The sequence below is a fragment of the Dama dama genome, chromosome 12, assembly GCF_033118175.1.
Source record: "Dama dama isolate Ldn47 chromosome 12, ASM3311817v1, whole genome shotgun sequence".
NCBI lineage: Eukaryota > Metazoa > Chordata > Mammalia > Artiodactyla > Cervidae > Dama > Dama dama.
Window position 1 is genome coordinate 47,697,637 of NC_083692.1, and position 26,255 is coordinate 47,723,891.

At 37.0% G+C, this 26,255-nt stretch overlaps 1 protein-coding gene across 1 annotated transcript in view; it reads right to left on the reverse strand.

Annotated features, from left to right (window-relative positions):
• Positions 1-23,626: 23,626 nt before the first annotated feature.
• PRTG (protogenin) overlaps positions 23,627-26,255 on the reverse strand; it is a 136,852-nt gene continuing 134,223 nt past the window's right edge. The window contains exons 19-20 of the mRNA XM_061158236.1: positions 25,293-25,397; positions 23,627-24,810 (exon numbers count right to left, since the gene is read on the reverse strand). Of these exons, the coding sequence (XP_061014219.1) occupies positions 24,406-24,810; positions 25,293-25,397 (510 nt within the window). The 3' untranslated portion in view covers positions 23,627-24,405. The remainder of the gene's footprint in view (positions 24,811-25,292; positions 25,398-26,255) is intronic.

A 26,255-nucleotide genomic window follows, 5' to 3' on the forward strand; every position in this document is an offset into this window, starting at 1 on the left:
CTTATTCAGATTTTACCAAGTATACATACATGAGTGTATGTATGTGTGTGTGTGTGTGTAGGTCTATGCAATTTTATCACATGTGTAACCACTACCACAAAATACTTATACTATCAGCACAAGATTCCCTGATAACGATTCCCTAGTGTTCTCTTTATAGCTATACCCATCCACTCTCCTAACCCATTAGTGGCAGCCACTAACCTATTTTGCATTTTTATAGTTATCTTATTTCATGAAGGTTATACAAATGAAATCATGCAGTATGTATCCCTTTGAGATTTTTTTCATGTAATATAATTTTCTTGAACTAAATCCAAGTTATAATGTGTGTCAATATTTTACTCCTTTTTAACTGTTCAGTAGTACTCCTATTCCATGGTATGGATGTACCACAGTCTGTTAAACCATTTACCCATTGAAGTACTACATGGGTAGTTTCTATTTTTTTTTTTTTTGCTATTATGAGTAAAACCATTATGAGCATCCATGTACAAGTTCCTGTAGAAAATTAAGTCTTCATTTAATGCAGTTGCTGGGTTATATGGTAAGTTCATTTTTAGTTTGAAGTAACCACCAACCTGTTTTCCAAAATGTTCAGTGCTCTTTTTAAACACAATCTCGTCATCACTTTACATAAAACTTCTCAATGGCTTCCCACTGCTATTACAATTAAGGCTAGATTTTTTTTTCTGAACACAAACTATAAGGCTTATACAATAATTTCCACTGATTTCTCCAGCTTCATCCTGTACCACTGCCCTTGCTCTTATGGTTCACAGACCTTTTAAAAGTTTCCTGCAACATTCTCCTGCCACAGGGGCTTTACAAATGCTGTTTTCTATTTCAGGAATGCTCTTCTCCCTACTCCTAGTCTAATTAACTCAAACTCTTTCATTTTCAAGTATTTCTGTCCTCAGGGAAGCCTCCCTGTAGTCTACCTCAGATTCTGTTTTTTCATGTAATTTCCTTCTTCACTTCTTTCAGTTTGAAACTACATATTAATTTTTGTGACTGATTACATTTTGTCTTTATTGCCAGACTTCAAAATTCATGAGAAAAGGGTTGTGTTGATTTTTATTTATTATTATCTGGCACATATTATGTGCTAAACAAACATTTTTTGGAATGAATGAATTATATACTTGCTGAGAATTCAGTGTCAAAGTCTTAACCTTCTATAATTTTGTCTATTGATTAAGTTATACTAACTACGCTAAGCTTCCCTGGTGGCTCCGTGGTAAAGAATCTGCCTACCAATGCAGGAGACATGGGTTTGATCCCTGGGTTGGAAAGATTCCCTGGAGAAGGAAATGGCAACTCACTCCAGTATTCTTGCCTGGGAAATTCCATGGACAGAGGAGCCTGGCGGGTTATAGTTTATGGGGTCACAAAAGAGTTAGACAGCGTCTTCTCTGGCAGTCTAGTGGTCAAGACTCTGCTCCTCCACTGCAGAGGGCACATGTTCGATTCCTGGTTATTGAACTAAGATCCCACATGGTGCACTTGGCGGCCAAAAGAAAAAAAGAATAGAAGAGTCAGACAGGACTTAGTGACTAAACAACAAACTACTCTAAAGCTGGAGGAGAAAAAGATACATTAACTACTCATGTTTAAAGTGGTCAACTAAGTAATAGATATGGCAGAAAGTGAAGAGGAACTAAAAAGCCTCTTGATGAAAGTGAAAGAGGAGAGTGAAAAAGTTGACTTAAAGCTCAACATTCAGAAAACTAAGATCATGGCATCTGGTCCCATCATTTCATGGGAAATAGATGGGGAAACAGTGGCTGACTTTATTTTTCTGGGCTCCAAAATCACTGCAGATGGTGATTACAGCCATGAAATTAAAAGACACTTATTCCTTGGAAGGAAAATTATGACCAACCTAGACAGCATATTAAAAAGCAGAGACATTACTTTGCCAACAAACGTCCGTCTAGTCAAGGCTATGGTTTTTCCAGTGGTCATGTATGGATGTGAGAGTTGGACTGTGAAGAAAGCTGAGTGCAGAAGAATTGATGCTTTTGAACTGTGGTGTTGGAGAAGACTCTTGAGAGTCCCTTGGACTGCAAGGAGATCCAACCAGTCCATCCTAAAGGAGATCAGTCCTGGGTGTTCATTGGAAGGACTGATGCTGAAGCTGAAACTCCAATACTTTGGCCACCTCATGCAAAGAGTTGGCTCATTGGAAAAGACCCTGATGCTGGGAAGGATTGGGGGCAGGAGGAGAAGGGGACGACAGAGGATGAGATGGCTGGATGGCATCACCGACTCGATAGACATGAGTCTGAGTAAACTCTGGGAGTTCGTGATGGACAGGGAGGCCTGGCCTGCTGCGATTCATGGGGTCGCAAAGAGTCGGACACGACTGAGCAACTGAACTGAAGTGAAGTAATAGATTCCTCTAGCCAAATTTCTGCTTCCCTGATGGCTCAGTTGGTAAAGAATCTGCCTGCAATGCAGGAAACCCTGGTTCAATTCCTGGGTTGGGAAGATCCCCTGGAGAAGGGAAAGGCTACCCATTCCAGTATTCTTGGGCTTCCCTGATGGCTCAGCTGGTAAAGAATCCACCTCCAATGCAGGAGATCTGGGTTCGATCCCTGGGTTGGGAAGATCCTCTGGAGAAGCGAAAGTCTACCCACTCCAGTATTCTAGCCTGGAGAATTCCATGGACTATATAGTCCATGGGTCACAGAGTCAGACACAACTGAGCGACTTTCACACATAGCCAAATTTCAGTCATATATAGTTTAAACAAATACATTATGAAATATATTATTTCAGACCAAGCATTTTCTCAGGATTCCTCCTGGATAATTGTTACTGAAAAATAACAAAGAAAATGATTGATTGGGTGTATGTAATCCTTTTAAAATATTCAGGAGTCTAGCAGTACAAGAAAGGGACAAGTGTCTATGTTAAACTGTTCATCTTGATCATTGTCATATGACCTTGACATACCCTTTGTAATAACCACAGACTTGAATTTAAGATAACCAAGGAAGGTCCTCAGACTCTTTCCTGGGACAGCGTGGTTAAAGCATTCGTGGTGTCTGTGTCTGATCTTTGATTCCAAAGACACAGTGAGTCATGTACCTCTTACGTGACAGCTGATAACCAACATGGCAAGTCCTGCGGGAGTTCTGCCTTGTTTTGCTTTGTTTCTTACAGCAAAATGGGAAAAGAGGCAGATTTTTTTCAGGATATAAATACTGCCAACATAGGCAGACTGCAACACTGTGGGTGCTTGAGAAAAATTTTAAGAGCATGTGGGAATGAGAAAGATATGTGCATATTTGTGAATGAGAAAGAGCACAGCAGGACTACCTAAGGAACACAACAAATCTGGGTGTTAAAACAACACACTGTAAATATGGAACAATTGTCATTTAATGAAATCTCTTTTAAAAGACAGAAAATGTGCCAATTTTAAGCCTTTTTAGTTTGTATGTGTGTTGGCAGGGAAAGATTGGGAAAGGGGAGGTAAGACAAAGACACGTTGGCACAGGAACATTTCTTTTGAGTTCCCCCAGTTTTTGTACATTGAGAATTTTTTATGAAGATATAATTTATGTCATAAAATTCACCATTGAAATATATACCATTCAGCATATAGTATATTCACTTTTTAGTGTATGTTAGTATATTCGTAGAGTTGTACCAACCATCACCACTATCTAAAGCTGAATATTTTCATCACCCCAAATAGAAACTCTGTGCTGATCAGCAGTCACCCCCCTATTGTATTCATTGGTGATTCTTACCTGAATCAGTTATTACTATCACAGTTGCAAAATGGTCATTTCTAACTTTGCCACTCCTCTACATTTCTTTTCTTTTTTTTCCTCTACATTTCTTACTCGACATTCTAGTATAAGAAAGAGCTTGCCTTTCTCCTTTTTTCCTCTCTCCCTCCTATCTTTCCTTCCTGTCAGAATTAACTTATTTTATTCAAGGAATTATAATAGTAATTCATTATTCATTGTAATACTCAATTTGTTCTAGATTTGGCTAGTTGGAGCCCTTTGGGTGACTCCTGTAATCTTTTAAACATATCCCATAATTTCTAGAACAATTACTTTTTTTCTGACACAAGATGTTCCAGGATTAAATACTGCCCCAGCCCTAGATTTAGCAATTTTCCTCAAAGAGCCCTGGTTCCTTTTAGTGGGAAATGGTATTTAAAAAACAGGGTGCTTGATGCACTCATTGCCAGTAAGTGTCATTGTTTATAGACTCTGGAAAAATGCAGTTTCATATGGTGCAACTACATATAGCAAATCATGAATTCATATCAATACATATGAATACCTCTAATTCCAAACCAATTTCACATGGTTCTTTGTCTTTACCCCTTCCCTCCTTGTATCTTTCTTCTCCTGAATTGAGAACCCTGGCTCCCAGAGTTCCCATATTTATTATAGCTTTTGTTACAAAATAAGCAACATGTAAAAGTAGAGGTTTTCATATTACAATGTATATTAACAATGCATACAGATTATAAGCATATGCACTCAGTTTGACAGTATATGGTCATTCGTTTGAATTTTAGTCAGGCTCTTTTTTCCCCAAAATGTCAACCTCACCACTTGTTCCAATCTTATTTTGATGTCACTTCACCATGCTTTTGGATTGTAAAATTTCCCTGGTTTTAAAGAATTATCTATTAAAAATGTATATTACCTAGCTCTAACCACTTTATAGTTTACACCTTACAAAGAAATTAGCAGATAGCTCTTATAAGACTGAACTGGAAGGAACTAGAAATGAAGAAGGATGAGAAAGAGAGCAATAAGAATTGGAGGAAGTCAGGGAGGGTCTAACAGAGCAAAAGGCTGTTTCACTAATTATTAATTTTCTTTATACTGATCTGAATATGTGTATAAACACATGTAAAAGAAATCAGTATGTATACTGGTTAAGTACCAAGACACCTGGATCCAGGCTGCCTGACTTCAAATCCTGCTTCTACATTTATTAGTTGTGTAATCCTGGGAAAGTTCCTTGATCTTTCTGTGCCTCACTGCTCTCATCTACAATAGGGACAATTATAGCATCTACTTCAAGGAGCTGTTGTGAGGATTAAATGAGTCAATGTACACCAAGTGCTTAGAATAGTAGCAAGTGTATATAGGATTCTGCTGGGCTTTTTACAATCAGGTCTTTAATGTTTTGTTCATTTATCTGTGGTTTTGTTCATTTAGATTATACAGGCATCCAAAATTATCTTTTTCATGTGGAAATTTCTGTGAGAAATCTTATTAGGATTTTTATTTGAATTGCTTAAGTATATAGATTTATTTGGGGGTTTTGAAATTTTAAAAATAATGAATGTTCCTATCCATTAACTTGGGCTCTCTCCTTCTGTAAATAGTTCTTCAAATATGTCCTTCAACAGAGCTTTATAATTTCCTCTGTAAAATGCTTACATGTTTGGTATGATATTTTTAATCCTTAATTATTGTTGACATGGTAAATTATACCTTTCTTTAAAAATTACACATTGTAGGGGTTTGTTGCTGATAACTCTATTGTACTTTGTATTTTGATCCTATACCCAAGAATCTTGCTTAAATCTTCTGTTTGGACCAATGGTTTGTCTACAGACTTCTCTTGGATTTCCTATATAGACAGTCATCATATGCATGTGATGATAGTTTTGTTTCTTCATTTACAGTTCTACCTACTAACCTAGTTCATGTGGGGTGGTACTGTATTAAAGGTTCATCAATGCTGTAACATGTATCAGAACTTCATGTCTTTTTATGGGTGAATAATCCCAGGGATGGGGTCGCACAGAGTCGGACACGACTGAAGTGACTTAGCAGTAGCAATATTTCATTTGCTGGACACACTACAGTTTGTTTACCTATTCATCTGTTGATGGACATCTGGGTTGTTTCTAAGTTTAGTTACTGTGAATAAACCTGCAATTAACACTGGTGTACAAGTATCTGTTTCAGTCTTTGTTTTCATTTCGGGGGGTATATACCTAGAAGTAGAATAGGTGGCCCACGTGGTAATTCTTTTTTTTTTATATGGTAATTCTACATTTAGCTTTTTGAGGAATCCAAACGGTTTTCCACATTGGCTTCACCATTTTGTGTTCCTACTAGCCATGTGTGAGGGTTCATTATAGCCATGTGTGAGGGTTCATGTAGTAGACATGAAGTGGCATCTCATGGTGGTCTGATTTGCATTTCTCCTTTGACTCAGGATGTTGAACATCTTTTCATATTCTTGTTAGCCATTTGTCTACTTCTTTGGAGTAATGCTGAACTGTTTGTATATTTTGGAAAGTAAGTCCTTATTGGCCAAATCGTTCACAAATATTTTCTCCCAGTCCACAGGTTGTCTGTTTTGTTTGTTTATGGTTTCCTTTGCTGTGCAAATACTTTCAAGTTTAACTAAGTTCCATTTGTTCATTTTTGCTTTTATTTCTAATGCCTTGGGAGACTGGGGTCATTATGTTTTAAGTGGCAACAACATACAGGAAGATTTTTTCATCCAAGCCTTAATGTAGGAGTAGTTTGTTTCCTACAGATATAATTGTATTTTTCCTACCATATTACTCTATTCTTTTTCTTAGGGTTATCTTTGCTTTTTTCCCCCTATCTACTTCATTGTCTTCTCTTAAATTGATCGTGTCTTCTTCATTTCCTTGTCTACCTAAATTAGTAGACTTAGAAATGATAACTATTATTTTAGCACTTAAATTTTTAACATAGTTATTTTTTAAAAGAATGGTAGAATACTTTGGCTCTGCTGAGTTTTCTTCTAGCCTTATGGTTCACTCTTTCTAGTATTTTAATTTAACCTTGTTATATAAAATTCATTAGTAGTATTTTGGTTTTATATAGTCAATGTTGATTTAGATTTACCCACCTTTCTCTCTTTGCTCTTCATGAATTTTTTAAAAAGTTTTACTGAGATGTAACTTGTGTACCAGGGACTTCCCTGGTGGTCCAGCAGTTAAGGTTCTGTTTCCACTGCAGGGGGCACAGGTTCGATCCCTGGTCAGGGAACTAAGATCCCACATACCATGTGGTGTGGCCAAAAAAAGAAAAAAGGTAATTCATATACCAATATACCCATTTAAAGTACACAATTCAACAGTTTTTTTTTTTTTTTTAGTATATTCACAGAATTGTTCAACCATCATCACAGTCAATTTCAGAACATTTTCATCTCTCCAAAAGAAACCTCTTACCCATCAGTGATCATTTCCCATTCACTACAAGCTTTCAGTCCTTTGCAACCACTAATCTACTTTCTGTCTCTATAGACACAAGTTGCTCTTTTGGACTGCCTTCATTCACTTAGTATTTTTAAAAACCTCATGCTTGCTATAGCATTTATCAGTACTTAATTCCTTTATAGTGCTGAATAAAATCCACTGAGTTAATATACCACATTCCATTTATCCAGTCATGAGTTGGTAGATATTTGGGTTTTTTCCATGTTGGGGCTATTGTAAATACTGCGGCTGTGACTATGCCTGTACAAGTTTTTGTACGAACATGTTTTATTTCTTTTGGGTATATATCTGAGGAGTGAATTGCTGGGTCATATGGTTACACTATGTTACTTTCTAAGGAACTGCTAAACTAAATAGTTTAGAGGCTATACCTTTTACATTCCCACCAGCAAGCTGAAAGGGTCCTAATTTCTCCACATTGTCAACACTTACTATAATCTTTTTATTTTAGTCATCCTAGTAGGTATCGGGTAGTATCTCGTTATCTTTTTGATTGGTATCTCCTGCTTATTGTTGCTTCTTCTCATATACACTTCCCTACAGTGTGGAGTTCTGTAATTCCACACTGTAGTTATTTTTTGTGTGTGATGTCTTGAAGATATTATCCCACCATCTTCTTGCTTCTTTTATTGAGAAATCTTCTTAGTGAAATCTATTAATCATTTTTTCCCTCTAACTTCCTTTAAATTCTTATCTTTGTCTTTGATGTTCTGCAGTTCACCAAATTCACATCTTGATGTGAGAAAAGAAAAGGGCAGTCCGCTTCAGTATTCCTGCCTGGAAAATCCCATGGGCAGAGTCTGGAAGGCTACAGTCCATGGGGTTACAAAGAGTCAGACACAACTTAGCAACTAAACAGCAGCAGCAAAACAGCAGCAGCAGAGACTCCTTTGCCTAGAAAAGTTTTTTGTATTGTTTGTTTTGTCCAGAGTTCTAGGTTAGAATTGGGGAAAACAGAACAATGACTGTTAGAGTCATCAGATTGGAGAGACTTTGCAGATATTCAGACTATCTCCTTTTGATACAAAATCTTTATGGTATTTTTGTATATTGTAAACAATGCATTTCATACATTCAAGATTGTTTCAGTCTCTGAGCTTTCACTATTGCAAGAGTCCTTAAAATTGAATGTGAGATAATAATTTTCTTCTTTTACTCTCATTAGAGCCTCAGATAAAATGCTGAATACAACTCAAGACTTTCTTAATATGAAAAAAAAGACATCTTGCTGTGGATTTTTTTAAGACTGAGGATTATGCTTCCTGAATCCAAGGATTTCATAAATTTAGTCATATTCTTTTTGAAAATTGCTTAGCCTTCATTCTTTCACTTTAGAATGACTGTCAGATGTATGTTGAATCTTCTGTTTATTTCTATTTTCTATTTATCTATTGTGCTGCATCCTGGACAATTTCCTCACATCTATCTTCCAGTTTTAGAATATTCAATGTAGTTGATATGCTGTTAAATGGATTTTCAAAAATTCAACAACTTTTTTTTTTTCCTAATTTCTAGGAAATCTTTTTTTTTTTTTTTTAATGTACTTGTTCCCTTGTGGCTGAGCTGGTAAAGAATCCGCCTACAATGCAGGATACCTGGGTTCGATCCCTGGGTTGGGAAGATCCCCTGGAGAAAGGAACAGCTACCCACTCCAGTCTGGCCTGGAGAATTCCATGGGCTATATAGGCCATGGGGTTGAAAGAGTCAGACACGACTGAGTGACTTTCACTTTTCTTATTTTTTTGATATAGTTTCTTGTTCGCTTGTTTTCTTTCTTTCATGTCCTCCAATCAGCACAATGTCATTTTGAGAAGCTACTGTTCTATTTTTCAGTTCCCCTTTCATTACCCAAATCAGGAGATCTTTTAAAAAATAATTCAGCTATCTTACAAAGTTTGTTTGGGTCATATTTTACCTGTTATTTCTAGATTTTTTAAGTGGAAAGGCTTTCAATATTTCTCAATCATTTTTTATAATATTAAAAAACAAAAGTTTTAACTGAATTAGAAATGTGTCTATCTGGATGAGTCATAGCTTTTAGGCTATTTATTTCTAAGGTAAGCAGTCATCTACCGGAATGGGAAAATTGCTCTTTCCTTGTTGTTATTTAATAAATGCCAGATGAAAACAATTCTAAGATGCCTTGCTGTAATTGTTCAGTTGTTAAGTTGTGTCCGACTCTTTATGACCCTGTGGACTGCAGCATGCCAGGTTCCCTGTCCTTCACTATCTCCAGAAGTTTGCTCAAACTCATGTCCAATGAGTCGGTGATGCTATCCAACCATCTCATCCTCTGATGCCCCCTTATCCTCCTATCCTCAATCTTTCCCAGCATCAGGGTCTTTTCCAGTCAGCTCTTCGCATCAGGTGGCCAAAGTATTGGAGCTTCAGCATCCATCCTTCAAATGAGTATTTAGGGTTGATTTCCTTTAGGATTGACTGGTTGGATCTCCTTGCAGTCCAAGGGACTCTAAAGAGTCTTCTCCAAGGCCACAGTTCAAAAGCATCAATTTTTTGGCGCTCAGCTTTCTTTCTAGTCCAGCACTCACATCCACATATACCTACTGGAAAAACCATAGCTTTGACTAGATGGATCTTTGTCAACAAAGTAATGTCTTTGCTTTTCAATATTCTCTCTGGGTTTGTTATAGCTTTCTTCCAAGGAGCAAGCGTCTTTTAATGTCATGGCTGCAGATGCCATCTGTAGTGATTTTGGAGCCCAAGAAAATAAAATCTGTCACTGTTTCCCCCTTTCCCCATCTACTTGCCATGAAGTGATGGGATCAGATGCCATGATCTTCGGATTTTTAATGCTGAGTTCTAAGTCAGCTTTTTCACTCTCTTCTTTCACCCTCATTAAGAGGCTCTTTAGTTTCTCTTTGCTTTCTGCCATTAGAGTGGTATCATCTGCATATCTGAGGTTATCGATATTTCTCGCAGCTCTATTCCTACTGCTTGGAGTAGACTCTATAGTCATCCCATCACAGGATATGAAAGCCATCAATTTTATAAACTCAAAGTTTTCATTCTCTATCACCCAAAAGAAAAGTGAAAAGTAAAAGAAAACATGTCTTTTTTTCTTTTTTTTTTTTTAACTAAGGAAAATTTTTATTTAAACTGTGCAATCAATCAGTATTTAGACAGCAGTTTCATAAACATTTTGGCATTTAAACTTTTATTCATTTTTGGCATGACCTGTAGGATAGTATATAAACTATCCTGAGGATGGGAAAAGTACTAGGCAATATTTACTATGATGCTAGAAAAAGAAAACAAACCCACATTATTAAGCAAAATATGTTTTAAGAAGACATTAAAAAAGTACATTCAAAATCAAGGCAAACATTTGCTTTCTTCATGCAATGGAGTTCACAGAGCTGATCCCCTGAGTCAAGTATAAAATTAAAATAGCTCAGCTCTAGAGTCCATTAGCTAGTCTGCAAATGCTGCCCTTACAAGAAAATGGTATACAGAGTGAAAGGATCCAGAACACCCATGATATGAAACAATAAACAGCTGGCTCCCACACTTTCATTTAATTCACATCTTTGAAGAAAATAGAAAAAAAATCGCACATACACAGACATAAAATATTGTCCAACAACAGCAACAGACAGACAAACTTAATATATGTCCTCTAGTCTACTGATAGGCTAAGGCAATGTGTGTGAATTAAGGCTTTGCAAATTTCTTTAACAGGCTCATGTTAAATCATTGGTAATCATTTTCATTTGCAAACAGAATAAAGAATGTGGTAAAAGGGAGAAAAATGTTTCAGGTAAAAATTTTTAAGTATTTTTAGCTGTTATTTTTAAAGATAGTTCTGCAGAAAAACAAACTTCTGTAATGTAAATTTTAAAGATAAAATCTATAAATCATGACTATGTCTATATACCATGAACTACTTATAAGACACAAACAAGTAAATCAAGAAAGGAGTTCAGAATCCCATGGGTTATACTAAGAGTGATATTTGCTGGTTCAAGAAAGTTAGAGAAAATATTTCCTTTCTCTAAAAAAAGATAATCATGTAATTCTTGTCAATAAGCCTTAAAGGCTGACTTGAATAAACTAGAATTAGATGCCAGTATGTCTTACCCTAAAATTTATTCCAAACAGTTTAAAGAAATTTGGAAATGCCCCATAATCTTGAAAAAGTAGATCTGTTAGAGAAGAATCCTAAAAATGCACTCTGTCCTTACCCATCCACCCCTCTGGGGATATTTGACTCTCTCCCTAAATCTTTAAAAGCCAAGATATCAAAAAATAAAAGATTTAAATTAGGGTAAGGCGATTTCATGTTTAGTACTTTCAAAAACACTGTAAATCCCCCTGTTCAGCATATAGATTTACCTACATTAAAGATGAGTGTTTAAATCCCTGTCTACATCTGTTATCCCCCACTTTCTTCTGGTAGTTTTTTTGGTGTGTATATTGAAAACGAAAGCATTTTTCATTGTAGCACAGGCAAATGTAATTGGAAAGGCTGTCAGGTAAAGAAAGAAAAAGCTATTAAGATATGTTTCATAGCTGAAAAGAAATGACTTTAGGATTCTAATTATTTACACTTTTAAGTTTTCAAAGTACTACTGCTTCATTCTGCACAACCAAGTATGGAATAAAAGGAACAAAAAATGAGTTAAGGATTTTTTTTCCTACCAATTTTCAAAATGGTCAAGGACTAGAATTTAGGTGTGCCAAAGACTAATGTTATACTTGTTCTACTATATGATTCTCCTTCAACTTTGCTCCCTCCTATATTAATTAGGTTGAATTCAAATAACACCTATGCTCTTCAGATCTAGCAAACAGGGATGACTGGTTACAGGCCTGCCTGGCTTTTTCCAGTTAATAAATTTCTACTTAGATTTGGGGACAACAGGAAAATTACAAAAAATAAAAATGCAATTCTGAACACCTAGTCTAATAAAGAAGGGCCTGAATAGTTAAGGGCTCCAGAAACTATATCTCCCTTATTTAATGCAACTCTAGGCCTAAGCATCAGTTTTCACACTCAGTTCTAAGAGAAATTGATGGTGTCAAAGGAGAAAAGAAGGGTGGTTAGGAGATGACAAAGAGTGAGTTATAGCCCCTGTAAATTCCTCCTGTGAATAAATGGATGTAAGTAAGACAGACTTCTCTCTGTTGGTTGCCTATGACTATGTGGACAGGTTGTGCTGACAGAGTGGAAGGTACCATGAGCCTAGGTAATTAAATATCATGTCTCAGCTGAGATGATGTATCACAGTAGAAATACTGTAAATGCTGCATTTGGACCAACTTGGGTTTGTGTCTTGGCTAAGCACCATACTAGCTGTGATCTTTGGCAAGTTAGGCATTTTAAACCTACTTCCTGATCTCTAAAATGGAGATACTATTTACTCTGTAGAATGTAGCAGTATGCATGGCTGAAGCATATGCATGGCACATGATGTATGCTCAGTAAATGGCACATCCCTTTCTAAGGAATAGAATCAGAAGTGGCTGAAAAATGACCAGCACTCTTAACCTTACTCATATCATCATCACAGGCCCTACCTCTTAATGGAGAAAGCTTTATCTTGTTCATTGAAGAAATGCTAAAACTTAGGGTAGAATTATAAACTATCCTTTATATCTGAAAGAAGGCTTGATTGACATGACCCAGGAATCAGAACAAACTACAGCAGTGGAATCTAAAGCTTTCTAGGAAAAGGAACAATTGACATCAAAAAAGAATTACAAGAAAGATAAAATTTCCCAGGAGTTGTACATGCTGATAAGGTTAAGTGGAGGCTCTAGCTGAGGCTCATGGAAAATCAAGAAGCTATATCAAATTGAAAACCAAACAGTGGCTTATGAAGCTGAAGAAATAAGCCTGACTTAAAAGTCAGACGGTAAAAAAAAAAAAAAAAAGTCAGAAGGTGTGCATGTTGCAAAATGCTTTTAAAAGGAAATGAAGAATGAACTTGAGCATGGTTCTGTTCATCTACTCTGAATTCCTATGTTTGAGGTCTTTTCCTCCACTCTACCCTAACAATCACTTAAGAGAAAAGGACAAAGCTCAACTATAATAAGAACAGGTTTCAAAAATTTCTGATGAAATTCCGTAAAGTTTAGAGCCAAATACTATGAAACTTTCCTGTTAAACAGATGGAACTGAGATGTTAATTCACAAAGTACGTATTCAAAAAGTTTCACGTTGAATTGTTTTTGCAACTGATTTAGAGAGAAAGCTTAATGTGTACATTTGATAGGCGATAAGCCAAGGTTTTCATACCTTTGAAATTTTGAAGATCCCCAAGGGACACATGACTTCACACTTCCAATCTCTGTAATGCAACAGACATTTTATGGGGATCAGAGTTCTACAGAAATAATGTACCTGTTGTAAGCAAAATAATGGCCACCCACAGAAGTTCAAGTTTAAATACCAGGACTCTGAGTATGTTACCATACAGGGCAAAAAAGACACTAAGGATGTGATTAAGTTAAGAATTTTCGAGGACTCCGCCCACCAAGGGGAAGGCTCCGCAGGAGAATCCACTCGCCCAGGCCTAGAGACTTCAACCAAGACAGAGAAAAAGCAAAGAAAGCCTGGCCATCCGGGGAACTGCCACTGCCATCCAAGAGGCTGGAGACCACAGAGGCTACAGACAGGGCTGTATAGTTGGAGAAGTCCTGAGACTACAGGAAGAATAAAACTGAAATCCAGAGGCAGGAGACTTAAGCCCAAAACCTGAGAACACCAGAAAACTCCTGACTACATAGAACTTTAAGTAATAAGTGACTGTCCAAAAGCCTTCATACCTACACTGAAACCAACCACCACCCAAGAGCCAATAAGTTTTAGAGCAAGACATACCACGCAAATTCTCCAGCAACGCAGGAACATAGCCCTGAACATCAACATACAGGCTGCCCAAGGTCACACCTAACACATAGACCCATCTCAAAACTCATTACTGGGCACTCCATTGCTCTCCAAAGAGAAGAAATCAAGTTCCACGCACCAGAACACTGACGCAAGCTTCCCTAACCAGGAAACCTTGACAAGCCAATCGTCTAATCCCACCAACTGGGTTAATCCTCCACAATAAAAAGGAACCACAGACCTCCAGAATACAGAAAGCCCACTCCAGATACAGCAATCTAAACAAGATGAAAAGGCAAAGAAATACCCAACAGGTAAAGGAACATGAAAAATGCCCACCAAGTCAAACAAAAGAGGAGGAGATAGGGAATCTACCTGAAAAAGAATTTAGAATAATGATAATAAAAATGATCCAAAATCTTGAAAACAAAATGGAGTTACAGATAAATAGCCTGTAAACAAAGATTGAAAAGATACAAGAAATGTTTAATAAAGACCTGGAAGAAATAAAAAAGTCAATTACAAATGAATAATGCAATGAATGAGATCAAAAACACTTTGGAGGGAACCAAGAGTAGAATAACGGAGGCAGAAGATAGGATAAATGAGGTAGAAGATAAAATGGTGGAAATAAATGAAGCAGAGAGGAAAAAAGAAAAAAGGATCAAAAGAAATGAGGACAACCTCAGGGACCTCTGGGACACTGTGAAATGCCCCAACATTCGAATCATAGGAGTTCCAGAAGAAGAAGACAAAAAGAAAGGCCATGAGAAAATACTCGAGGTGATAATAGCTGAAAACTTCCCTAAAATGGGGAAGGAAATAGCCACCCAAGTCCAAGAAACCCAGAGAGTCCCAAACAGGATAAACCCAAGGCCAAACACCCCAAGACACATATTAATCAAATTAACAAAGATCAAACACAAAGAATAAATATTAAAAGCAGCAAGGGAAAAACAACAAATAACACACAAAGGGATTCCCATAAGGATAACAGCTGATCTATCAATAGAAACCCTTCAGGCCAGAAGGGAATGGCAGGACGTACTGAAAGTAATGAAAGAGAATAACCTACAACCTAGATTACTGTATCCAGCAAGGATCTCATTCAGATATGAAGGAGAATCCAAAAGCTTTACAGATAAGCAAAAGCTGAGAGAATTCAGCACCACCAAACCAGCTCTTCAACAAATGCTAAAGGATCTTCTCTAGACAGGAAATGCAGAAAGGTTGTATAAACGTGAACCCAAAACAACAAAGTAAATGGCAGCGGGACCACACCTATCAATAATTACCCTAAATGTAAATGGGTTGAATGCCCCAACCAAAAGACAAAGATTGGCTGAATGGATACAAAAACAAGACCCCTATATATGCTGTCTACAAGAGACCCACCTCAAAGCAAGAGACACATACAGACTAAAAGTGAAGGGCTGAAAAAAATATTTCACGCAAACAGAGACCAAAAGAAAGCAGGAGTCGCAATACTCATATCAGATAAAATAGACTTTCAAATAAAGGATGTGAAAAGAGACAAAGAAGGACACTACATAATGATCAAAGGATCAATAGAAGAAGAAGATACAACAATTATAAATATATATGCACCCAACATAGGAGCACCGCAATATGTACGGCAAACACTAACAAGTATGAAAGAGGAAATTAATAGTAACACAATAATAGTGGGAGACTTTAATACCCCACTCACAACTATGGATAGATCAACTAAACAGAAAATTAACAAGGAAACACAAACCTTAAATGACACAATGGACCAGCTAGACCTAATTGATATCTATAGGACATTTCACCCCAAAACAATCAACTTCACCTTTTTCTCAAGTGCACACGGAACCTTCTCCAGAATAGATCACATCCTGGGCCATAAATCTGGTCTTGGAAAATTCAAAAAAATTGAAATCATTCCAGTCATCTTTTCTGACCACAGTGCAGTAAGATTAGATCTCAATTACAGGAAAAAAATTGTTAAAACTCCAAACTTATGGAGGCTAAATAACACGCTTCTGAATAACCAACAAATCATAGAAGAAATAAAAAAAGAAATCAAAATATGTATAGAAATGAATGAAAATGAAAACACAACCACCCAAAACCTATGGGACACTGTAAAAGCAGTGCTAAGGGGAAGGTTCATAGCATTACAGGCTTACATCAAGAAACAAGAAAAAAGCCAAATAAATAACCTAACTCTACACCTAAAGCAATTAGAGAAGGAAGAAATGAAGAACCCCAGGGTTAGCAGAAGGAAAGAAATCTTAAAAATCAGGGCAGAAATAAATGCAAAAGAAACTAAAGAGACCATAGCAAAAATCAACAAAGCTAAAAGCTGGTTTTTTGAAAAAATAAACAAAATTGACAAACCATTAGCAAGACTCATTAAGAAGCAAAGAGAGAAGAACAAAATTAACAAAATTAGAAATGAAAATGGAGAGATCACAACAGACAACACTGAAATTCAAAGGATCATAAGAGACTACTACCAGCAGCTCTCTGCCAATAAAATGGACAACTTGGATGAAATGGACAAATTCTTAGAAAAGTATAACTTTCCAAAACTGAACCAGGAAGAAATAGAAGATCTTAACAGACCCATCACAAGCAAGGAAATCCAAACTGTAATCAAAAATCTTCCAGCAAACAAAAGCCCAGGACCAGATGGCTTCACAGCTGAATTCTACCAAAAATTTAGAGAAGAGCTAACACCTATCTTACTCAAACTCTTCCAGAAAATTGCAGATGAAGGTAAGCTTCCAAACTCATTCTATGAGGCCACCATCACCCTAATTCCAAAACCAGACAAAGATGCCACAAAAAAAGAAAACTACAGGCCAGTATCACTGATGAACATAGATGCAAAAGTCCTTAACAAAATTCTAGCAAACAGAATCCAACAACATATTAAAAAAATCATACACCATGACCAAGTGGGCTTTATCCCAGGAATGCAAGGATTCTTTAATATCCGCAAATCAATCAATGTAATACACCACATTAACAAATTGAAAGATAAAAACCATATGATTATCTCAATAGATGCAGAGAAAGCCTTTGACAAAATTCAACACTCATTTATGATTAAAACTCTCCAAAAAGCAGGAACAGAAGGAACATACCTCAACATAATAAAAGCTATATATGACAAACCCACAGCAAGCATCACCCTCAATGGTGAAAAATTGAAAGCATTTCCCCTGAAATCAGGAACAAGACAAGGGTGCCCACTCTCACCACTACTATTCAACACAGTGTTGGAAGTTTTGGCCACAGCAATCAGAGCAGAAAAAGAAGTAAAAGGAATCCAGATAGGAAAAGAAGAAGTGAAACTCTCACTGTTTGCAGATGACATGATCCTCCACATAGAAAACCCTAAAGACTCTACCAGAAAATTACTAGAGCTAATCAATGAATATAGTAAAGTTGCAGGATATAAAATTAACACACAGAAATCCCTTGCATTCCTATATACTAACAATGAAAAAACAGAAAGAGAAATTTAGGAAACAATACCATTCACCATTGCAACAAAAAGAATAAAATACTTAGGAGTATATCTACCTAAAGAAACAAAAGACCTATACATAGAAAACTATAAAACACTGATGAAAGAAATCAAAGAGGACACAAACAGATGGAGAAACATACCGTGTTCATGGATTGGAAGAATTAATATTGTCAAAATGGCTATTCTACCCAAAGCAGTCTATAGATTCAATGCAATCCCTATCAAGCTACCAACAGTATTTTTCACAGAACTAGACCAAAGAATTTCACAATTTGTATGGAAATACAAAAAACCTCGAATAGCCAAAGTAATCTTGAGAAAGAAGAATGGAACTGGAGGAATCAACCTGCCTGACTTCAGACTCTACTACAAAGCCACAGTCATCAAGACAGTATGGTACTGGCACAAAGACAGAAATATAGATCAATGGAACAGAATAGAAAGCCCAGAGATAAATCCACGAACCTATGGACACCTTATCTTTGACAAAGGAGGCAAGGATATACAATGGAAAAAAGACAACCTCTTTAACAAGTGGTGCTGGGAAAACTGGTCAACCACTTGTAAAAGAATGAAACTAGAACACTTTCTAACACCATACACAAAAATAAACTCAAAATGGATTAAAGATCTAAATGTAAGACCAGAAACTATAAAACTCCTAGAGGAGAACATAGGCAAAACACTCTCCGACATAAATCACAGCAAGATCCTCTATGACCCACCTCCCAGAAAATTGGAAATAAAAGCAAAACTAAACAAATGGGACCTAATGAAACTTAAAACCTTTTGCACTACAAAGGAAACTATAAGTAAGGTGAAAAGACAGCCCTCAGATTGGGAGAAAATAATAGCAAATGAAGAAACAGACAAAGGATTAATCTCAAAAATATACAAGCAACTCCTGCAGCTCAATTCCAGAAAAATAAATGACCCAATCAAAAAATGGGCCAAAGAACTAAACAGACATTTCTCCAAAGAAGACATACAGATGGCTAACAAACACATGAAAAGATGCTCAACATCACTCATTATCAGAGAAATGCAAATCAAAACCACAATGAGGTACCATTACACGCCAGTCAGGATGGCTGCTATCCAAAAGTCTACAAGCAATAAATGCTGGAGAGGGTGTGGAGAAAAGGGAACCCTCTTACACTGTTGGTGGGAATGCAAACTAGTACAGCCGCTATGGAAAACAGTGTGGAGATTTCTTAAAAAACTGGAAATAGAACTGCCATATGACCCAGCAATCCCACTTCTGGGCATACACACTGAGGAAACCAGACCTGAAAGAGACACGTGCACCCCAATGTTCATCGCAGCACTGTTTATAATAGCCAGGTCATGGAAGCAACCTAGATGCCCATCAGCAGATGAATGGATAAAGAAGCTATGGTACATATACACCATGGAATATTACTCAGCCATTAAAAAGAATTCATTTGAACCAGTCCTAATGAGATGGATGAAGCTGGAGCCCCTTATACAGAGTGAAGTAAGCCAGAAAGATAAAGAACATTACAGCATACTAACACATGTATATGGAATTTAGAAAGATGGTAACGATAACCCTATATGCAAAACAGAAAAAGAGACACAGAAATACAGAACAGACTTTTGAACCCTGTAGGAGAATGTGAGGGTGGGATATTTCAAAAGAACAGCATGTATACTATCTATGGTGAAACAGATCACCAGCCCAGGTGGGATGCATGAGACAAGTGCTTGGGCCTAGTGCACTGGGAAGACCCAGAGGAATCGGGTGGAGAGGGAGGTGGGAGCAGGGATCGGGATGGGGAATACGTGTAAAGCCATGGCTGATTCATATCAATGTATGACAAAACCCACTGCAATGTTGTGAAGTAATTAGCCTCCAACTAATAAAAAAAAAAAAGAATTTTCTTGGTTTGTCCAAATGGACCCCATCTTATCAAGTGAGTCCTTAACATACGAGAGCCTTTGCTGGTTAGGGTCAGAAAAAGAGATATGTTAATGGAAGTGGGTCAGAGAGCTGCTATGTAGCTGACTTTGAAGACAGAGAGTGGGATCTACAACTTCTAAAAGCCAGAAAAGACAAGGAAATGAACTTTGATTTTATCCCATTGAGACCTGTGTCAGACTTCTGACCTACAGAACTGTAAGATAATAAATCTGTGTTGCTTTAAGGCCTTCTTTGTGGTAATTTATTATAGCAATAGCAAGAAAATAATATAGTATCTGTCTGGTAAAAATGCAAGACTGTCCTGTTAATCTTAAACGCCTTCAAAAGCTTACCAGGGGAAACCGCCTGAGAAGATTAAAGCCTCCAAACATACACATTGCATTAGCCTGCAATCTTACGTCCTGAGCATAAATCAGCTTCACACAATTCTATGTATGTGTCCTTCTAAACATCAATAAAATTCACAATTAGACAACTGATTGTGTATGGTAATCTCCAGAACCCTCTATTCTGTGCTCACAGAAATTATGACCATTAAACCAAAGCAGTTTTATCAGAGACCCACGTGGCAAACTGTCAGAAACAAAATCTACAAAATACATGTTTAGTCTTAAATCATGACTCTTCCAATATACTGGAACTTTTTTTTACACTCACTATTAAAAATTTTACATTCAATGAACTATAAATGTATATGTGAATCATGACAGCCACTGCTGAGGTGGAACCACATCTGGATATTCTAGCATTAAAAAAAAACAACTTTCAAATCCATCTTTTTTGTGAGACTCAATTGTCTCCAAAGTTGTCTTCATGGACCTGAACAATGACCCTGAGTCGTCAACATGGGCAAGCACAATGTCCTTAACAAAGGCAAGACAAACCAATGCAAATCACTGTCATTGTTCCCAAGGTTGGCACCACTCTTGTTTGAAGCTAAGGCAAATAAAAAAGCACTTCCCTGAGGATCTAATTTCCCTGATGTGCCAAGGCTAATTTTTTAAAGCCACTTAGTGGATAAAGTTGTGTCCTTACTTTTAAGCTAATCAAAATATAAAACTCTGTATTTCATGAACAAGATATTTGTTTTACCCATGGTTCCACTGAAGTTTGAAATAGCAAGCTCCCTTGTTGCAATTAAAATATGTCAATTCACGAACAACTTCAAAGAGCACATCTATCAAAGAACAGCCACTTGAAAATTGATATGATTCATTTCCTTGTTATATCCCATTGCTCTCCAGGCATGAGAACATTCTTGTTATTAAGTGACTGCCTCAAGCCTTCAGAGTAAACCAGGTAATGCGTTAAGCAGGAGGAAGGCTGCATAGGCTGATTCAGGGGTTGCCACAGTGCTCTGCAATGGAAGAGCCTGCTGATATTTCTGTAGACATCCCACACTCAAGGTGCTTAGGAAAGTATCACATCATTTGGCAAAAACATCCTGTGGTTGAATCAGCAGATTCAATGGAAAGTCCCTTTGTATGCTGTTTGTATATAGACTCGGTTCTGGAGAGACAAGTTTGGTTGACATAGAAACAAGAAACAACAGTTTAATGTACAACTAAATCTGCCTATATGTGGAGGAAACCTTAAATTTATCTTTGGTTTTTTAAAAACTTGCTGATAAAAAACACATGAATTAAAACACTGATAAATACCAATATAACTGTATTGCTTTTAATTATGTAAACTTAGCCCTTTGATACCCTTTGCTACTAAAGCTAGAGTCTCTATCAGCCTCTAAATAAATTTATTTCAAATCTGCTCATCTTTACTTACTTACAGGCTAATCTATATACTTAAATGGTCTTTGGTATGAAAATACTGATGAGCAGTATCTTGTAATATTTGGCATAAAAATGACATGCATGTATTAGTACTTATAGCAAAAAAGTCTTTGGAAAAGAAAATAGTTACTATTTGCATATTAGCCCCTTCAGAGTGAAACACCATGAAGTAACACCACTGTGAAAGATGAATGAGAACCTTCACATTTCAGTTACAATTTCACACTTAAGACTTCAAAGAAGCTAGCTTTGGCCAAATAAAAAGAAGTCTTTGGTGTATACTAAATATCTTATTCAATGATACTAAAATATTTGTCTTTGGTGAAAAGATATTTTTTCCTCTCCAACAAGTAGTTTCAACAATTTCAAAATACTATAATACTGTGTAGCTGAAGATTTACTTGCTGAAGAAAAAAAATTACACTTGAAATTCTTTGGAACTATCTGCTGGTGAAGAACTTTTAAATGCTCTGGTAACAATAAGGTAGTTAAAATTACTAGTCTAATTAACTATAACAATCAATATAACCCCTATTATTCTGGGTTAGTATCTACTTGTATAAGCTTCATACCTATAGATGTTTCTAGTTAATTCAATTTGGAGGGAAATCATAGATGAATTTTCACTCTCTACTGAAACTTCTTTGGTAACAAGATTATTATGAAAAAATCTTATACAAGAACAAAATGAAAAAGTGAAAGAGTAAAAAACATACTGGTAAATAATTAGCAAATAGTTACAGCCTAAAGATCTACAATAACTATGGGCCTATTCATCAAAAACAAAACAAAATACTTTCCTTAAGGACTTCAAATTATCAATTTTAGGCTTTTAAAATGATTCAAATGAATAGCTTCCTAGACAGGATGGATGATGTTTCAACTTTATAGATTTTGTTTGCCTTTTAACAAAAGTTAAAAAAAATAAAATGAACTCATTGTACTCCTTCCTTTTAGATACTGATAAAAGTTGGCCCCACATACTTTCTACTTACAAGCCCACAAAGATATACCCTGTCAATTTGCCCATGCTTCCATGAGGCAGCTCAAAAGTAACAAAATGTTCCCTGAGTACAGGAAAAAAAAATAACACTAGAATAACTTTAAAAGGAGGTAGTATAAACAGGAGCTATAAAGGCAGGAGCAGCATTTTTCCTTGCCTCAGATTGTTCACCTAAAGCTCTGCTTTTTTGTTTCGCCATGAAGCCCATACTTAGATAACTAAATGGAGGACTGTGAATTTAGTTCAGAACTGCATTAACTGGCACTTAATGGTGGTCTGCTTCTGAGCACATCCAATTTGGCACAAAACTACAGATTGAAAAACAACCAAAAAATGTTGTATCACCAGATACTGGGAAAGAAGATGGCAGAGATGGGACTATTATCCAATAATATTTTTTTGTCTTTAGAACACCATTTAACATGGCCTCATCCCCAGTCTATAAACAAAGGTTTCAAGGGGGATAAAGATTTCTTTTAAAAAGAGGCTCAAAAGTCATTTCCAGATAATTTGAAGAAATATTTTTCAAAGGTAAGAGGATCCCCTCTCTACACCATGGGTTTAATTCTTTATCATCTCCCACTGCTGGGCACCTAATAGGTAAGTGTCTTAAAACTGAGAGAAGGCCTATTCTGTGTGGCTAAGTAAACAGTTTACGGATTTCAAACGGCAAGAGGATTAACTAACTACTGGAGTTAGCATTCCTCGTTCACAGCGTCGACACTGAAGGAAGATTAAACAGGGTACCAAATTCTCTTAAGGATTCAAGAAAATACAAACAAGTTAGTAGAGCTCAGAATACTTATCCCAACAAAACCTGCATGAAAACAAACCCAAATGCTTTGATAAAACACTGTACCTTAAAACAGTTATTGATGAAATCCAAGAAACTCTTAAGGCAACTTTTGGTACTCTTATCCTGAACAACTTCGTGAATATTAAAAAAGTATAAGGCAAAGAACTTCATAATATATAATGGAAGGCACTGTTACCGTGATAACCTCAAGTTCATTTCACTGTCTACTGTTGCATTTATACTCATTAATATTTAATGAAAGTTTTTTTTTTTACCCATTTTGGGCTTCCCTGGTGGCTCAGATGGTAAAGAATCCGCCTGCAATGCAGGAGACCTGGGTCACCAAGCTGGGATTTATACAAAAGAAAACTGCAAACTCTAACTTATTTTCTTTAAAAATCTGTTTTCTGCAAGCTGTTTTGCAACTAATTCTGGAAAGGTTGAGGCTGCTTTGCAAACTAAGACAGTGCAGACTTTGGCCAACCGTCAGGCAAAGAAACAGGTTGAAAAGGCACGGCTTCCAGGCAGGCTGAGGTGTGGGACACAGCAGATAAAGCATTCCGACTCCAATGCCCACAGCACAGAAGCCCTTGATACAAGAGGGTTCCTTGTATGCTACTGAACAGTTCTATTCTCAGAAGAGATACACTTTTTTTGTGTGCTGGTCATTCAATAAAGTCAAACAGCCCACTTTTCTCAGTGGTTTCAGTCCTCACAGCTAGAGGTGTTAAATGATCCAAACCATGCAGAGGTCATAGTTTGTTGTTATTGTTTTAACTCAGAGCTTCAGATAAACATTCTTACTCACCTACCTATATGACTCCTTGGATCACACACATGACACATACAGCAACTGAAAACAAAACGCTACTAGGAAGTATCATCGTTTATGTAGCTGAGATCAACTATCACAACGAATGAGGTAACAAAGTTGTCTTCTGAGTTTGCCCTCTGGCAAACTGAGGTAGATAGTCAGCAAAGGGGCTTTCAAAAGTCTTCCCTTTGCTCCAGTGATATATTTTATAATCCAGTCAAACACCTTGACTGTCTTTTCACATTGCTGACAATGAAACATTCAAAATACGTGAGCTTAAAGATTTAAAAAAAAAAACATTCAAAAAAGGTGAGATACCCAGTAAGATACCAAGATACCAAGAGTTTCACAAAAGGCTTTGGCTCCCTGTTCATTGTCCTTCGAACAGACTTACAGGTGAGAATACCTGGATGTGGCTGTCTAGATTGGAAAATCCTTTTTCTCAAAGCAAAGCCTGGCAGGGGCTGGCTGAGAAACTGAAGAGGAAGTTTGCTCAGCACCCGACCGCACTGCAGTCTCTTCACACTTTCTCACCGAGGGGTCCCCACCCAAATTGCTGCCGGTGAAGGAACTGGGGGTTACAGGTATGGTACTGATAACTGAGGACAGGTGTATTTCATCATTGGACTCATGGGAGAACCTTCCAGAATCCCCCGTTTCGTGGCTGCCTTCACTGTTGGCTGAATGCTCAGTATCAGCTGTAACACCAAAGGGTCTTGGGAAGCTGGCTGTCTGACCTGGGGAGCTGGGGGAGTCTTCATCGCTGATTAGTATGGTAGTGCCTGGCTGGTAAAGGCAGACCGCTTGAGTAAATCTTCTTTGAGGCTAGGTAAAAATACATAAAACACCATCAGTGATAACAGAGTGCTCTGAAAAATAATAAATTGGTTTTACATATTTCATATATTCTGAGATAGCAAATCGATGGAGTATGTGGGTGAAAAGTTCATCATCACAAAGGAACTGTCAGTGGTTCTCCGAGCAGTGGGAACATATCAGAATTACCGAGGCAAGTGAGGTGTCAGAAGCCTTCTTCAGTGATTTTGATGCAGGCGCCTGCCTCATCCCTTTCTCCATTAGCCCCCAGCCCCCACTGAAAACCACAGCTCTGATTACAATTCCAACTGTCATGTCAATCATCAATCCCCATGGCTTTCCATAGAGTCATGCCCCAAATTAATAAAATCACATCCAGAAAGAATACCGAAGTTAAAAAAAAAAACCACTCATTTACATTTTCCTCTTTTTAAAATTATCATCTCACACACCATGAGTACTGAAAGAGTTTTCCCATTTAGGGGAGTTACCTGCTCAGCTTTTATCTTCTTAGAATCTTGGAAAAAGAGCCATTTTTTCTTAGGGGTGTTTTTAATTATAGGACCATAGCTATTAATTATCAGGTCAGTTCCTCCCTGTAGATATAAACGAGGAAAATTTCAGTTTATTACAAGTACACAAAATTTTTAGATGTTAAAGGAAAAATATGATCACAGACATTATTATTTCTTCTTTTACACAGTGGCACACAACAAATATGGGGTATTTGTTAGTGATAAAAAAGATATAATAAGTTTATTCCTAAGAGAGATGCTGAAGTATTTGGAGTGAAGTGTAATAATCCCAAAATTTATTTTCAAATGACAGGCCAAACAAAAATATACAGCAAGATATACAGAACTATGAAAAGATACTGACAATTATTTGTGCATTTATTATTTTTCAAATTTTCCACATGACTGAAAAATTTAAGAAGGATTTAGGCAGATAGAAATGGACTCACAGGGCTTCCCTAGTGGTCTGGTGACTAAGAATCTGCCTGCCAATGCAGGGGACACAGGTTTGATCCCTGGTCTGGGAAGATCCCACATGCTGCAGACCAACTACTGAGCCTATGCTCTAGAGCCTGCGAGCCACAACTCCTGAAGCCTGTGAGCCTTGAGCCTATGTCCTGCAACAAGAAAAGCTACCACAATGAGAAGCCCACACACCACACCAGAGAACAGCCCCTGCTTGCTACAACTAGAGGAAGCCCACACACAGCAATGAAGACCCAGAGCAGTCAAAAATAATCAATTTTTTTTAAATGCTATAAAATTTTTTTTAAAAAATGAATCTGCATACCCTCAACAAAATGACGACAGACAGGGGATCAACTCTTGGGCTAATAATCCAAGGGAAGTCAGAGACCTGGCCTCTACACTGGCCTCTGCTTGACTCAGACCCCCAACTGTGCTCTGCCTCCTTCACTTTAGATTCTGTCTCTTTCCCAT